General features: G+C 38.3%; 2 protein-coding genes across 2 annotated transcripts in view; one reads left to right on the top strand and one right to left on the bottom strand.

The window, feature by feature from the left end:
* Window positions 1–15483, bottom strand: part of EFCAB2 (EF-hand calcium binding domain 2) — a 127777-nt gene that overhangs the window by 70970 nt on the left and 41324 nt on the right. The gene's annotated exons all lie outside the window — the stretch shown is intronic.
* On the top strand, window positions 1576–1999 carry LOC136129562 (small ribosomal subunit protein uS8-like). The gene has a single exon (XM_065885923.1). The coding sequence runs from the start codon at window positions 1579–1581 to the stop codon at window positions 1960–1962; it is 384 nt and encodes a 127-aa protein (XP_065741995.1). The 5' UTR covers window positions 1576–1578; the 3' UTR covers window positions 1963–1999.

Genomic DNA, 15483 nt, shown 5'->3' with positions numbered 1-15483 from the left:
AATGGATGTGAATGTTTGCCAAAAATATTTGGCAACTTACATTGTTCAAATCAATATTTCAAAACAACAATGGAAATAATGTCTCTGATTTTAAAATATTTTATGGAAAAATAACTTTTATCAGGAAAAAATCTTTAGGATTATTAGAATATAACAAATGAGGTACTTAAGGAAATGATTGTTTTAAGAAATAGATTTTTTTACCTATAAGTTTATTAAAATTAAATGTAATGTGATCGAGTGTGTTATCACGAATTTTTAAAAATATCTTGGTAATCAAAGTACTTCTCTCTAAAATTTGTGTATATGTAACATTATTGTAAGTTGGTACTAATTTAACTTAAGTTGGCCCATCATGTGTTCATTAGTTATTAACACACCAGATTAAGATTTTAGGCACATTTTTGAGAAACTTCCATGAAGTGTTTGGCTGATGACATATTTAGGTCATTAGAGGGGAAAAAAATCAATTAAAAACCTCAGAATGTAGAATGGAAAGAAAATTTAGAAGTCATGCAGCCCTTTCAACTAATGGGAAAATTCCCTCTGAAATGTGTTTATGTTGTCATGGATCAGGGTTTATTGCTCTCAACTGTCGACTAATCACTTATTTTTGTTTTTGTTTTTAAGAAGTATTGCATTGACCAAGGCTACCATTAATGAAAAATGTGTTTACGTAGGTCTTAAAAAAGAAACAAAAAAAGATCCATACACAGTCCTCCTTCGTAAGGCACAAAGTCTCATTTAAACTTAACTCTTTATTAGTCATATCAATAGAAAAGTAAAGTCATAATTCATAAATGTGCTCTGGAAATAACAAATCTCTTGCTATGGAATATGTTTAAACTATAACTTTAACATATGTCAAAAAGTGCTTGGGAATTCCCTGGCAGTCCAGTGGTTAGCACTTGGCACTTTCACTGTCGTGGCCCGGGTTTGATCCCTGGTTGAGAACTAAGATCCCCTGTGTGGCACAGCCAGGAAAAAAAAAAAAAAAAGCTTGGTTGATAATCCAAGTAATTCTGTCTATTTAATTCATGGTTACATCTAATTCAATATCATAAACGTTATCTCAAAAATTAAATAAAGCTAAAATATAATATGTAACTTTTCAGTAAGGTATATGCAATTTTGTGAAGCTTGGGGAAAATATTAGGAAGAATATATTTAATTTCACAGAAATGTCATGTTCAGCAGGTGTTCTAAAAAATGTTACTTTTTATAGAGTGCCCGTTTAGCAAAATATGGAATGACCATATGTGGAAATAAGCAGTTTTACAAGACGGTCAGATGATGAAATAATATCAGAAATACTAGTTAACAAGCACATTTTTATAACAGAACAACTGTAATATATGTCAGAGCATCTTATGTATTTTTAAATATATTGTATACTGATGGAAGGTTTATCTATTTTGATAAAATAAGAAGCTTAGCAGTATTTTTAAGTGTCAACAAACAGGAATACTTTTTTCAATTGTTGTGTACCCTCCATTTCCCATGAATTCTTAATACTAATTAACTGTGCTTTTAAAAATCATATCCTTGCTCTTCCCACCATCTTTCCATGCCGCCATAATGGTGCATATGAATGTCCTGACTGATGCTCTCAAGAGTATCGACAATGCCGAAAAGAGAGGCAAACAACAGGTTCTTATTAGGTCGTGCTCCAAAGTCATCGTCAGGTTCCTAACTGTGATGATGAAGCATGGTTACATTGGCGAATTTGAAATCATCGATGATCACAGGGCTGGGAAAATTGTTGTGAACCTCACAGGCAGGCTAAGTGTGATCAGCCCCAGGTTTGATGCGCAACTCAAAGATCTAGAAAAATGGCAGAATAACCTGCTCCCATCCCGTCAGTTTGGTTTCAGTGTACTGACAACCTCAGCTGGCATCATGGACCATGAAGAAGCAAGACGAAAACACACAGGAGGGAAAATCCTTGGATTCTTTTTCTAGGGATGTAATACATACATGCAAATAAAATGCCTCAGAGAACAACAAAAAATCATATCCTTTATGTTAACTTTGGTCAATTATTTTTCTCTTCCTTAAAAAGTAATTCAAAGTAACAAGAAACAAAATTGTACTACAGTTTCAGAAAAGAAACTAAAAAGCATAAGGAAAAGTTCAAGTTTTTGCTCCTTTACTTCCTTATAATTGGATGTAACTAGAAGAGAGATTGCAAGGTGGGGACAAACTCGACATTATTAAGGGTCGTTTTTACTAAGACGTACTAAAGGAATTTGGATTTTATTCTAAGGGCAATAGGTATCAAGTTCGGATTTATAAAGTACGGAGTATCAGACTAGATTTATAATCAAGGAAGATCACTCTTGCTGCTAGAAGGAAAACTCAACTGGAAGCAAATAAATGGTTAGAAGATTCATACAGTGATCCAGAGAATAGATGATGAATGTATCCTCACTGCACCCTATGTTTCCCCAAAACTTTGTAATTGTTTGACTGTTCTCCCCCGCCCCCGCCACCCCGGGACGCTGACCCCCATTAGACTGTAAATTCAGTAGAGTCAGAGGCTTCATCTGTCCTCATCACGTTTATAACCCCAGGCCATAGCACAAAGCAGACACATAGTGGATACTTAGTGCTCAATAAAAGCTGTTATATGAATGATTAGATGATTAAAAAAAAGAATAACCACATAGATGCTAAACTTAATGCAAATACCCAATAAGCATTGCATTCTATAGCTCAGAGAAGCTTCTAGCCTTTCTCTCCTAATCACCTGTGACTACAGATATACACCACCATATTTAGCCTTTCTCTCCTAATCACCTGTGACTACAGATATACACCACCATATTTAGCCACATTTGAGAACTTAAATACAGTGATTATATAATTCTTGAAAGAATGAAGAAGATGATGGGAAAGAAACAGTAGTTCAGATAATTTCAGATGGTGCTTCCAGAATAAGTTAGTTACTAACTGGAGGCTTAGAGTGAAAAGGGTAAAGGAGAGCCCATGTTTGCTTCATTCATTAGTTTATTCATTTACTCAACAAATATTGGTTGAACATCCCTTATATACTAGGCACTGTATTCATATTTATAAATAATGTAGTCCATACACTCTGGACGCACTACTCAGATCCCATCTTTGCCAAGGTAGTATGTAACCTTGCACAAGTTACTTAACCTGTCTGTGCCCTAGTCCTCAATCTGTACAATGGAGCTAATGAGAGTTACCTATTCCATAGAGCCACCATGGGCATTAAATGCTTTATGTAAAGTGCTGGGCACATAGTAAGCACTCGAAAACATAAGCTATTTTTATTCTGTTACATTGGGAATTTGTAACCTGGGGATTGCCTTTATTTTGTATCCTAAAATGTGAAATATGGAACATTTTAGCTTCATTAGCAGGATGGGTATGGAGAATAGGTTTGAACAAATTTTATACATGTAGTATATATCAGATCCAAGGGTTTTATATACATGATTTTATCTAAAAGCTAGAGCTTTGGAATCAGAGAGAACTGGCTTGAATCCACAAGGTCATACTAGCTACAGCAAAGTACCAGATTTCCCTAAGGCTCAGTTTCCTCATATATAAAGTGGGGGCGATGGTGATGATCATGATGACGATGACGACAACTACCTTGCAACACTGCTGTGAGGATTAAAGGGAACAATGTATATAGAAACTCTGGCACATGAGAGTGCTTCGTAGGTGTGAGCTGCTATAATTATTTCCCACAAAAATCATCTGAATTAGGCATTAATATCCTTATGTAAACGATGATGTTACTGAGGCTTAAAAAAGTTAAATAAGTGACTTGAGGACAAATATCTAGTAAATGAGAAATTAAAGATTCAAGCCTAAGTCTGTATGGCTTCAAAGATTCTATTCTTTTAGCTACATTACTCTTCTTCTCATTGCTTTTAAAAACTTGCTTAGGTTACAAATAAATATTATCATATACAAAAGTTGGCATTTAAGATTGATATATCTGTAATTCTGCATAATAGGAAGCTTTGAATCTTTGAAATTTTTTATGTGTAAGTTTTATAATGCTTGTAAGAGGTGTAAAAAAAAGACAACAAATTGTATAATTTTACATTAATATATGGCACAATGAAATAGGACTTAGGGGTCCTAAGTTTTTGTTTCCTACTGAAGATAACTGTTCCAACTGTGACCAGTTTTATAGCCTACTTTTTTAACATCTTTATTGGAGGATAATTGCTTTACAATGGTGTGTTAGTTTCTGCTGTATAACAAAGTGAATCAGCTGTACATATACATACATCCCCATATCTCCTCCCTCTTGCGTATTGCCTCCCACCCTCCCTATCCCACCACTCTACGTGGTCACAAAGCACTGAGCTGATCTCCCTGTGCTATGTGGCTGCTTCCCACTAGCTATTTTACATTTGGTAGTGTATATATGTCCATGCCACTCTCTCACTTCGTCCCAGCTTACCCTTCCCCCTCCCCATGTCCTCAAGTCCATTCTCTTATGTCTGTGTCTTCATTCCTGTCCTGCACTTAGGTCCATTTTTTTTTCTTAGATTCCATATATATGTGTTAGCATACGGTATTTGTTTTTCTCTTTCTGACTTACTTCACTCTGTATGACAGTCTCTAGGTCCATCTACCTCACTCACTACAAATAACTCAATTTCATTTCTTCTTATGGCTGAGTAATATTCCACTGTATATATGTGCCACATCTTCTTTATCCATTCATCTGTCAATGGACACTTAGATTGCTTCCATGTCCTGGCTATTGTAAATAGAGTATAGCCTATTTTTAACATAGTTTCAGGTCATGTACATACTACAATGGGGGTTCTAGCCAGACATGAAAGATTGCAAGCAAGTTTTATTTTATTATATTTCTGTTTACCCAGCTTCAGGGAACATTTCATAACAACAAGAAGAAAGCAAGCAAACAAAAAAAAAAAATACAGTAAAAACTTAACCCAAAATACTATTTATTTTTTGGCTACGCCACAGTGGCACCCCCGGCACTGAAAGCACCCAGTCCTAACCACTGGTCCACCAGGGAATTCCCAACCCAAAATTTTAAAAAACAGAATTAGGTTGGTTTTCATTCTTTAATAGAGACAACTTAGTAGGGAATAAAGCAATGAAAAGAAAATTAGAATGAATAGAAAAACTAAAATGAGGAAAATACAGCTTGAATAGAAAACATATAGAAAAAGGAAGGATTACAGAAAATATATAAAGGGACTTAGTGCTTCTTAGTTTAGTAAAATGCAACAATATGGAAGGGTCTCACATGATTATGATCCAAACCAAAGTCAAACTGAATCGTTTTTTTTTTTTTTCACCACACCATGTGCCTTGCAGTATCTTAGTTCCCCACCCAGGGACGGAACCCACGGCCCTGGCAGTGAAAGTGCAAGGTCCTAAACACTGGACCACTAGGGAATTCCCCCTTATATAATTTTAAATTCTAATATGTCATAATAAACTAAACTTCTCATAATATACTTATCATGCCTTTAGCAGAAGAATTTGTTTTCAAGATATACAGAACTACAAATTTATGAATTATTACAAAAATACTTCGTGATTTAATGTATTAATTACACACTCTCAGTGCCTGAAGACGTCATGCTATGGACTAGCACATCTATTTGTTTAAGCCCTCTCTCACCCAAGTGACAGTCCTATATTTCTACTACACATCTCACCTCCTGAAACTCAACCTATCCAAAACCAAACTGATTTTCCACCAGAACTTCTATCCATCTAAAGATGGAAGGCCTTATGAATTATAATTGCCTGTGGGCCATTTGTTCATACCACCAGTTCTTAAACAGGCTAGTGTGATTTCTCCACTACTGGCCAATTCTCTCTACTCCTTTACTTTTTGTTTTTTATAACATCTTTATTGGAGTATAATCGCTTTACAATGGTGTGTTAGTTTCTGCTTTATAACAAAGTGAATCAGCTATACATATACATATATCCCCATATCCCCTCCCTCTTGCGTCTCCTTCCTACCCTCCCTATCCCACCCCTCTAGGTGGTCACAAAGCACCAAGCTGATCTCCCTGTGCTATGTGGCTGCTTCTCACTATCTATTTTACATCTGGTAGTATATATAAGTCCATGCCACTCTCTCACTTCCTCTCAGCTTACCCTTCCCCCTCCCCATGTCCTCAAGTCCATTCTCTATGTCTGTGTCTTTACTTCTGTCCTGCCCCTACATTCTTCAGAACCTTTTTTATTTTTTTAGATTCCATATATATGTGTTAGCATATGGTATTTGTTTTTCTCTTTCTGACTTCACTCTGCATGACAAACTCTCGGTCCATCCATCTCACTACAAATAACTCAATTATGTTTCCTTTTATTGCTGAGTAATATTCCATTGTATATATGTGGCACATCTTTGTTACCCATTCATCTGTCCATGGAAACTTAGGCTGCTTCCATGTCCTGGCTGTTGTAAGTAGGGCTGCAATGAACATGACTCTTTTGGTTTTCTCAGGATATATGCCCAGTAGTGGGATTGCTGGGTCGTATGGTAGTTTTAGCTTCAGTTTTTTAGGAACCTCCATACTGTTCTCCATAGTGGCTGTATAAATTTACATTACCAACAACAGTGCAAGAGGGTTTCCTTTTCTCCACACCCTCTCCAGCTTTATTGTTTTAGATTTTTTGATGATGACCATTCTGACTGGTGTGACACCTCATTGTAGTTTTGATTTGCATTTCTCTAATGATTACTGATGTTGAGGATCCTTTCATGTGTTTGTTGGCAACCTGTATATCTTCTTTAGAAAATGTCTATTTAGGTCTTCTGCTCATTTTTGGATTGGGTTGTTTGTTTTTTTGATATTGAGCTGCATGAGCTGCTTGTAAATTTTGGAGATTAATCCTTTGTCAGTTGCTTCACTTGCAAATATTTTCTCCCATTCTGAGGGTTGTCTTTTGGTCTTGTTTATGGTTTCCTTTGCTGTGCAAAAGGTTTGAAGTTTCATTAGGTCCCATTTGTTTGTTTTTGTTTCCATTTCTCTAGGAGGTGGGTTAAACAGGATCTTGCTGTGATTTATGTCATAGAGTGTTCTGCCTATGTTTTCCTCTAAGAGTTTTATAGTGTCTGGCTTTACATTTAGGTCTTTAATCCATTCTGAGTTTATTTTTGTGTATGGTGTTAGGGAGTGTTGTAATTTCATTCTTCTACATGCAGCTGTCCAGTTTTCCCAACACCACTTAATGAAGAGGCTGTCTTTTCTCCATTGTATATTCTTGCCACCTTTATCAAAGATAAGGTGACCCTATGTGCATGGGTTGATCTCTGGGCTTTCTATCCTGTTCCACTGATCAATATTTCTGCTTTTATGCTGGTACCTTACTGCCTTGATTACTGTAGCTCTGTAGTATAGTCTGAAGTCTGGGAGCCTGATTCCTCCAGCTCCATTTTTTATCTCAAGACTACTTTGGCTATTCTGGGCCTTCTGTGTTTCCATACAAATTGTGAAATTTTTTGTTCTAGTTCTGTGAAAAATGCCATTGGTAGTTTCATAGGGATTGCATTTAATCTGTAGATTGCTTTCGGTAGTAGTCATTTTCACCATGTTAATTCTTCCAATCCAAGAACATGGTATATCTCTCCATCTGTTTGTATCATCTTTAGTTTCTTTCATCAGTGTCTTATAGTTTTCTGCATACAGGTCTTTTGTCTCCTTAGGTAGGTTTATTCCTAGGTATTTTATTCTTTTTGTTGCAGTGGTAAGTGGAAGTGTTTCCTTAATTTCTCTTTCAGATTTTTCATCATTTTTTTTTATAGGAATGCAAGACATTTCTGTGCATTAATTTTGTTCCTGCTACTTTATCAAATTCATTGATTAGCTCTGGTGGTTTTCTGGTTGCATCTTTAGGAATCTCTATGTATAATATCATGTCATCTGCAAACAGTGACAGCTTTACTTCTATTCTGATTTGGATTCATTTTATTACTTTTTCTTCTCTGATTGCTGTGGCTAAAACTTCCAAAACTATGTTGAATAACAGTGGTGAGAGTGGGCAACCTTGTCTTGTTTCTGATCTTAGAGGAAATGGTTTCAGTTTTTCACCATTGAGAATGAAGTTGGCTGTGGGTTTGTCATATATGGTCTTTATTATGTTGAGGTAAGTTTCGTCTATGCCTACTTTCTGAAGGATTTTTATCATAAATGGCTGTTGAATTTTGTTGAAAGCTTTTTCTGCATCTGTTGAGATGATCATACGGTTTTTCTCCTTCAATTTGTTAATATGGTTTATCACATTGATTCGTTTGAGTATACTGAAGAATCCTTGCATTCCTGGGATAAACCCCACTTGATTATAGTGTATGATCCTTTTAATATGTTGTTGGATTCTGTGTGCTAGTATTTTGTTGAGGATTTTTGCATCTATGTTCATCAGTGATATTGGCCTGTAGTCTTCTTTCTTTGTGACATCTTTGTCTGGTTTTGATATCATGATGATGGTGGCCTTGCAGAATGAGTTTGGAAGTGTTCCTCCCTCTGCTATATTTTGGAAGAGTTTGAGAAGGACAGGTGTTAGCTCTTCTCTAAATGTTTGATAGAATTCGCCTGTGAAGCCATCTGGTCCTGGGCTTTTGTTTGTTGGAAGATTTTTAATCACAGTCTCAATTTCAGTGCTTGTGATTGGTCTGTTCATATTTTCTATTTCTTCCTGGTTCAGTCTTGGAAGGTTGTGCTTTTCTAAGAATTTGTCCATTTCTTCCAGGTTGTCCATTTTATTGGCATATAGTTGCTTGTAGTATTCTCTCATGATCCTTTCTTTTATGCAGTGTCAGTTGTTACTTCTGCTTTTTCATTTCTAGTTCTGTTGATTCGAGTCTTCTCCCTTTTTTTCTTGATGAGTTTGCCTAATGGTTTATCAATTTTGTTTATCCTCTCAAAGAACCACCTTTTAGTATTATTGATCTTTGCTATCGTTTCCTTCATTTCTATTTCATTTATTTCTGATCTGATTTTTATGATTTCTTTCCTTCTGCTAATTTTGTTTTTTGTTTGTTCTTCTTTCTCTAATTGCTTTAGGTGTAAGGTTAGGTTGTTTATTTGAGATGTTTCTTGTTTCTTGAAGTAGGAGTATATTGTTATAGACTTCCCTCTTAGAACTGCTTTTGCTGCATCCCATAGGTTTTGGGTCATTATGTTTTCACTGTCATTTGATTCTATGTATTTTTTGTTTTCCTCTTTGATTTCTTCAGTGATCTCTTGGTTATTAAGTAGTATATTAAGTAGTATATTGCCATGGAGGCATATAGCCTCCATGTGTTTGTATTTTTTACAGATTTTTTTCCTGTAATTGATATCTAGTCTCATAGCATTGTGGTCAGAAAAGATACTTGATATGATATCAATTTTCTTAAATTTACCAAGGCTTCATTTGTGACCCAAGATATGATCTATCCTGGGGACTGTTCCATGGGCACTTGGGAATAAGTGGAATGTCCTATAAATATCAATTAAGTCCATCTTGTTTAATGTATCATTTAAAGCTTGTGTTTCCTTATTTATTTTCATTTTGGATTATCTGTCCATTGGTGAAAGCAAGATGTTAAAGTCACCTACTATGATTGTGTTACTGTCGACTTCCCCTTTTATGGCTGTTAGCATTTGCCTTATGTATTCAGGTGCTCCTATGTTGGGTGCATAAATATTTACAATTGTTATATCTTCTTCTTCGATTGATCCCTTGATCATTTTGTAGTGTCCTTCTTTGTCTCCTGTAACAGTCTTTATTTTAAAGTCTATTTTGTCAGATATGAGAATTGCTACCCCAGCTTTCTTTTGATTTCCATTTGCATGGAATATCTTTTTCCATCCCCTCACTTTCAGTCGGTATGTGTGCCTAGGTCTGAAGTGGGTCTCCTGTAGATAGCATATATACAGGTCTTGTTTTTGTATCCATTCAGCCAGTCGCTGTCTTTTGGTGGGAGCATTTAATCCATTTACATTTAAGGTAATTATCAATATGTATGTTCCTATTACCATTTTCTTAATTGTTTTGGGTTTGTTATTGTAGGTCTTTTCCTTTTCTTGTGTTTCCTGCCTAGAGAATTTCCTTTAGCATTTGTTGTAAAGCTGGTTTTGTGGTGCTGAATTCTCTTAGCTTTTGCTTGTCTGTAAAAGTTTTAATTTCTCTGTCGAATCTGAATTAGATCCTAGCTGGGTAGAGTACTCTTGCTTGTAGGTGTTTCCCTTTCATCACTTTAAATATGTCCTGCCACCCACCTCTGTCTTGCAGAGTTTCTGCTGAACGATCAGCTGCTAACCTTATGGGGATTCCCTTGTATGTTATTTGTTGTTTTTCCCTTGCTGCTTTTAATATTTTTTCTTCATGTTTAAGTTTTGATAGTTTGATTAATATGTTTTGGCTTGTTTCTCCTTGGATTTATCCCATATGGGACTCTGCACTTTCTGGACTTGATTAACTATTTCCTTTCCCATATTAGGGAAGTTTTCAACCATAATCTCTTCAAATATTTTCTCAGTCCCTTTCTTTTTCTTTTCTTCTTCTGGGACCGGTATAATTCGAATGTTGGTGCATTTAATGTTGTCCCAGAAGTTTCTAAGACTGTCCTCAATTCTTTTCATTCTTTTTTTCTTTATTCTGCTCTGAGGTTATTTCTACTATTTTATCTTCCAGATCACTTATCCATTCTTCTACCTCATTTATTCTGCTATTGATTCCTTCTAGAGAATTTTTAATTTCATTTATTGTGTTGTTCATCATTGTTTGTTTACTCTTTAGTTCTTCTAGGTCCTTGTTAAACATTTCTTGTATTTTCTCCATTCTATTTCCAAGATTTTGGATATCTTCACTGTCATTACTCTGAATTCTGCTTCAGGTAGACTGCCTATTTCCTCTTCATTGTTTGGTCTGGTGGGTTTTTACCTTGCTCCTTCATCTGCTGTGTGTTTCTCTGTCTTCTCATTTTGCTTAACTTACTGTGTTTGGGGTCTCCTTCACACAGGCTGCAGGTTCATAGTTCCCTTTGTTTTTGGTGTCTGCCCCCAGGAGCTAAGGTTGGTTTTTGTGGGTTGTATAGGCTTCCTGGTGGAGGGGACTAGTTCCTGTGTTCTGATGGATGAGGCTGGATCTTGTCTTTCTGGTGGGCAGGACCACATCCAGTGGTGTGCTTTGGGGTGTCTGTGACTTTATTATGATTTTAGGCAGCCTCTCTGCTAATGGGTGGGGTTGTGTTCCTGCCTTGCTAGTTGTTTGGCATAGGGTGTCCAGCACTGTAGCTTGCTGGTCATTGAGTGGAGCTGGGTCTTAGCGTTGAGATGGAGATCTCTGGGAAAGGTTTCGCCATTTGATATTATGTGGAGCCAAGAGGTCTCTGGTGGACCAGTGTCCTGAACTTGGCTCTCTCACCTCAGAGGCACAGGCCTGACACCTGGCCTGAACACCAAGACCCTGTCAGCCACACGGCTCAGAAGAAAAGGGAGAAAGGAAGCAAGGGAGGGAGGGGAGGGAGAAAATAAAATAAAATAAAGTTATAAAAATAAAAATTTTTTTTTAAGTATTAATAATAGAAAAATTTAAAAAAAGAAAGAAAGAAGACAGCAACCAAACCAAAAAACAAATCCATCAATGATAACAAGCACTAAAAACTATACTTAAGGGCTTCTCTGGTGGCACAGTGGTTGAGAGTCCGCCTGCTGATGCAGGGGACATGGGTTCATGCCCCAATCTGGGAAGAACTCACACGCCGTGGAGTGGCTGGGCCCGTGAGCCATGGCCGCTGAGCCTGCGCGTCTGGAACCTGTGCTCCGTAACGGGAAAGACCACAACAGTGAGAGGCCCGTGTACCAAAACAAAAAACAAACAAACAAAAAAAAACTATCCTTAAAAAAACCAAAAAAACAGACAGTCAGAACCCTAAGACAAATGGTAAAAGCAAAGCTATACAGACAAAATCACACAAAGAAGCATACACATACACACTCACAAAAAGAGAAAAAGGAAAAAAAAAGAATATATATATATATATATATATATATATATAGAAGAAAGGAAGAAGCAACCAAATCAATAAACAAATCTGACCATGATAATAAACTCTAAATACTAAACTAAGATAAACATAAAACCAGGAACCAATTACATGCAGAAAGCAAACCCCAAGTCTACAGTTGCACCGGCCTCAATTTTGGGGTGATTCATTGTCTATTCAGGTATTCCACAGTTGCAGGGTACATCAAGTTGACTGTGGAGATTTAATCTGCTGCTCCTCAGGCTGTTGGGAGAGATCTCCCTTTCTCTTCTTTGTCTGCACAGCTCCTGGGGTTCAGCATTGGATTTGGCCCCGCCTCTGCTTGTAGGTCATCTGAGGGTGTCTGTTCCTGCCCAGACAGGACGGGGTTAAAGGAGCAGCTGATTAGGGGGCTCTGGTTCACTCCGGCCGTGGGGGAGGGAGGGGTACAGAAAGTGGGGCAAGTCTGCGGCGGCAGAGGCCAGCATTATGTTCCAACAGCCTGAGGCACACCGTGTGTTCTCCCGGCGAAGTTGTCCCTGGATCACAGGACCCTGGCAGTGGCAGGCTGCACAGGTTCCCAGGAGGGGAGGTGTGGATAGTGACGTGTGCTTGCACAAAGGCTTCTTGGTGGCTGCAGCAGCAGCCCTAGCATTTCATGCCCATCTCTGGTGTCCGTGCTGATAGCCACAGCTCGCGCCCGTCTCTGGAGCTCGTTTAGGCGGTGCTCTGAATCCCCTCTCATCGTACACCCCAAAATAATGGTCTCCTGCCTCTTAGGCAGCTCCAGACTTTTTCCCGGACTCCCTCCTGGCTAGCTGTGGTGCACTAGCCCCCCTTCAGGCTGTGTTCACACAGCCAACCCCAGTCCCCTCCCTGGGATCTGACCTCCGAAGCTCAAGCCTCAGCACCCAGCCCCCACCCGCCCCAGCTGGTGAGCAGACTAGCTTCTCGGACTGGTGAGTGCTGGTCAGCACCGATCCTCTGTGCAGGAATCTCTCCACTTTGCCCTCTGCACCCCTGTTGCTGCACTCTCCTCCGCGGCTCCGAAGCTCCCCCCTCTGCCGCCCACAGTCTCTGTCCGCAAAGGGGCTGCTAGTGTGTGGAAACTTTTCCTCCATAGCTCCCTCCCAGAGGTGCAGGTCCTGTCCCTATTCTTTTGTCTCTGTTTTTTCTTTTTTCTTTTGCCCTACCCAGGTAAATGGGGAGTTTCTTGCCTTTTGGTTGGTCTGAGGTCTTCTGCCAGCATTCAGTAGGTGTTCTGTAGGAGTTGTTCCACATGTAGATGTATTTCTGATGGATTTGTGGGGAGGAAGGTGATCTCCACGTCTTACTCTTCTGCCATCTTGAAGGTCTCCTCCCTCTCTACTCCTTTAGATCCCTTTCTTAGATTCCAGGTATTTTTTTCAAATCAAATCTGAGAAAGGATCATACTTCCAAATAACATTCAATGAATACTGAATGAAAGATGACCTTGGAGAAGACATAGGGTAATGGGGTGAAAGCTGGATTGTTAAGGGTGAGGCAGCAAATGGAGAAAATGAGAAGTGATATTCCTAAAACTGATTGAAAGCTGGCATTAAGTATAGCTGTTTCTTTTACAATTTTAGCAAGGATAAAGAGGAAACACACACAACTGAAAGGTTGGCAGGACTAAGAGAAGAAAATATTTAGAGATTTGAGAATGCTTGTGGGCAAAAAAGGAAGAAACCAGTAAAGACAGAAATCTGAAGATATAGGTTCTTATTGCCTGCAATCTCGTACTTTCAACTTCATCCTTCATATGGTTAAAGTGGTGGTGTGCATAATTTGCATATCTGATTACAACACTTCCAGCTTAAGACCCTTCAAAATCTCCCCATCACCTACAAGATAAAGTCAAAGATCCTTAGCAATACATAGGAAAATCTGTCTGATCTAGTGAGCTATTCCTGTCTTGCTCTTAACGTCATATGCAGTGATTCTCAAGGGTGAGAAAACCAGTACTATGCCAATTATGTGAGAACATACACCTAAAAGCTTACTGCAAATATGTAGCTATAAGCTCTGGCCTGGAAATTCTGATTCAGTATCCTGGGTAGGGCCAGGAATCCGTATTTTTACAAAGTACCTGAAGGGATTCTGATGAGCAGCCAAGTTTGGTTAATATAACATGGTAATTATAAAGGACATCAGACTTTGCATCCAGAAAGACCCCAAAACAAAGCCTTGCTCTACTCTTTATTGGCTAAATGCCCTTGGGTAACTTATTTAGTGTCCCTAAGGACAGAAGATATTTTTCTTTTCTAAAATGGAAGTAGGGACTTCCTGGTGGCGCACTGATTAAGAAGCTGCCTGCCAATGCAGGGGACACGGGTTTGAGCCCTGGTCTGGAAAGATCCCACATGCCCCGGAGCAACTAAGCCTGTGCGCCACAACTACTTAAGCCAGTGTGCCTAGAGCCCGTGCTCTGCAACAAGAGAAGCCACCGCAGTAAGAAGCCTGCGCACTGCAACGAAGAGTAGCTCCCTCCTGCTGCAACTAGAGGAAGCCCACATGCAGCAACAAAGACCCAACGCAGCCATAAATAAATAAATAAAATTTTATTTTAAAAATAAAAATAAATAAAATGGAAGTAATACTCTATCCACAGAATACTGTAAATACTTAGAATATGTATGTAAGCATATGCATGTAATAGATGTTAACTGTTAATAATTCTGTTTAACACCTAAGTGCTCAAACCATCCACTTACTCCCCATTTCCTACCTTTGTTCATACTCCTCTCTCTGCCTGGTACTCTCCCCTCATTTTCTTTTCTGCTGACTTCTAAACCTTTAATATGCTGCTCCTTCCTGCAATCTCCTCCAACAAGCCTCTATGACACACCCCAAATCTTCCTTCCTTCATTCTCTATGTTGAGCCAAGAACACATCCTCAGTGATTCCATGGCATCCTGTACTTACTTCCTTCTCTTCATTCATTAAGTCCTACTATGTACTAGATGCTGAAGACACAGTGTAGAACAAAACAAACATGCTCATACTCTAATAGAAAATTAGTAGTAAACAAACTACACAAACAATTGTGATTAAATCATTGCACTGCAATCAACTGTTTGTGCCTGTCTTTCCCCCACTAAATACTAAGTCCTTCAAAGCTATATCAAATTCATCTTTATATCTTCTGGCATTCAACAATGTCTGGTATAAAAGAGGTGTTAATAAATAATCTTAACTAAAGGGGAGGAAGGCTTAATTAATGAAGGAAGGTCCTGGAGTACCTCATCCATGATGAGATCATGAATACAAATGAGAAAATTAGCCTTGAACAAGAGTAGGAACAGCTCTTCTATTAGGACAACTAAAGGAAGGTGGGAAAGGAGAGTGCTGATGAAAGTGTGTTTATAGGTAGAGGCAACAAGTTAAGAGAGTTCAGGTCTGACGGCTACCATTTTTTAAATACAAGCAAGATCATCTACTGAGAATAAAGAGGCTGAAGT

The sequence above is a fragment of the Phocoena phocoena genome, chromosome 1, assembly GCF_963924675.1.
Source record: "Phocoena phocoena chromosome 1, mPhoPho1.1, whole genome shotgun sequence".
Classification (NCBI taxonomy): Eukaryota; Metazoa; Chordata; class Mammalia; order Artiodactyla; family Phocoenidae; genus Phocoena; species Phocoena phocoena.
This window is presented reverse-complemented; position numbering and strand designations above follow the sequence as displayed.

What these genes read in the sequence shown, in the direction of transcription:
- LOC136129562 (XM_065885923.1), top strand. Translation starts at nt 1,579, where the DNA reads ATGGTGCATATGAATGTCCTGACTGATGCTCTCAAGAGTATCGACAAT.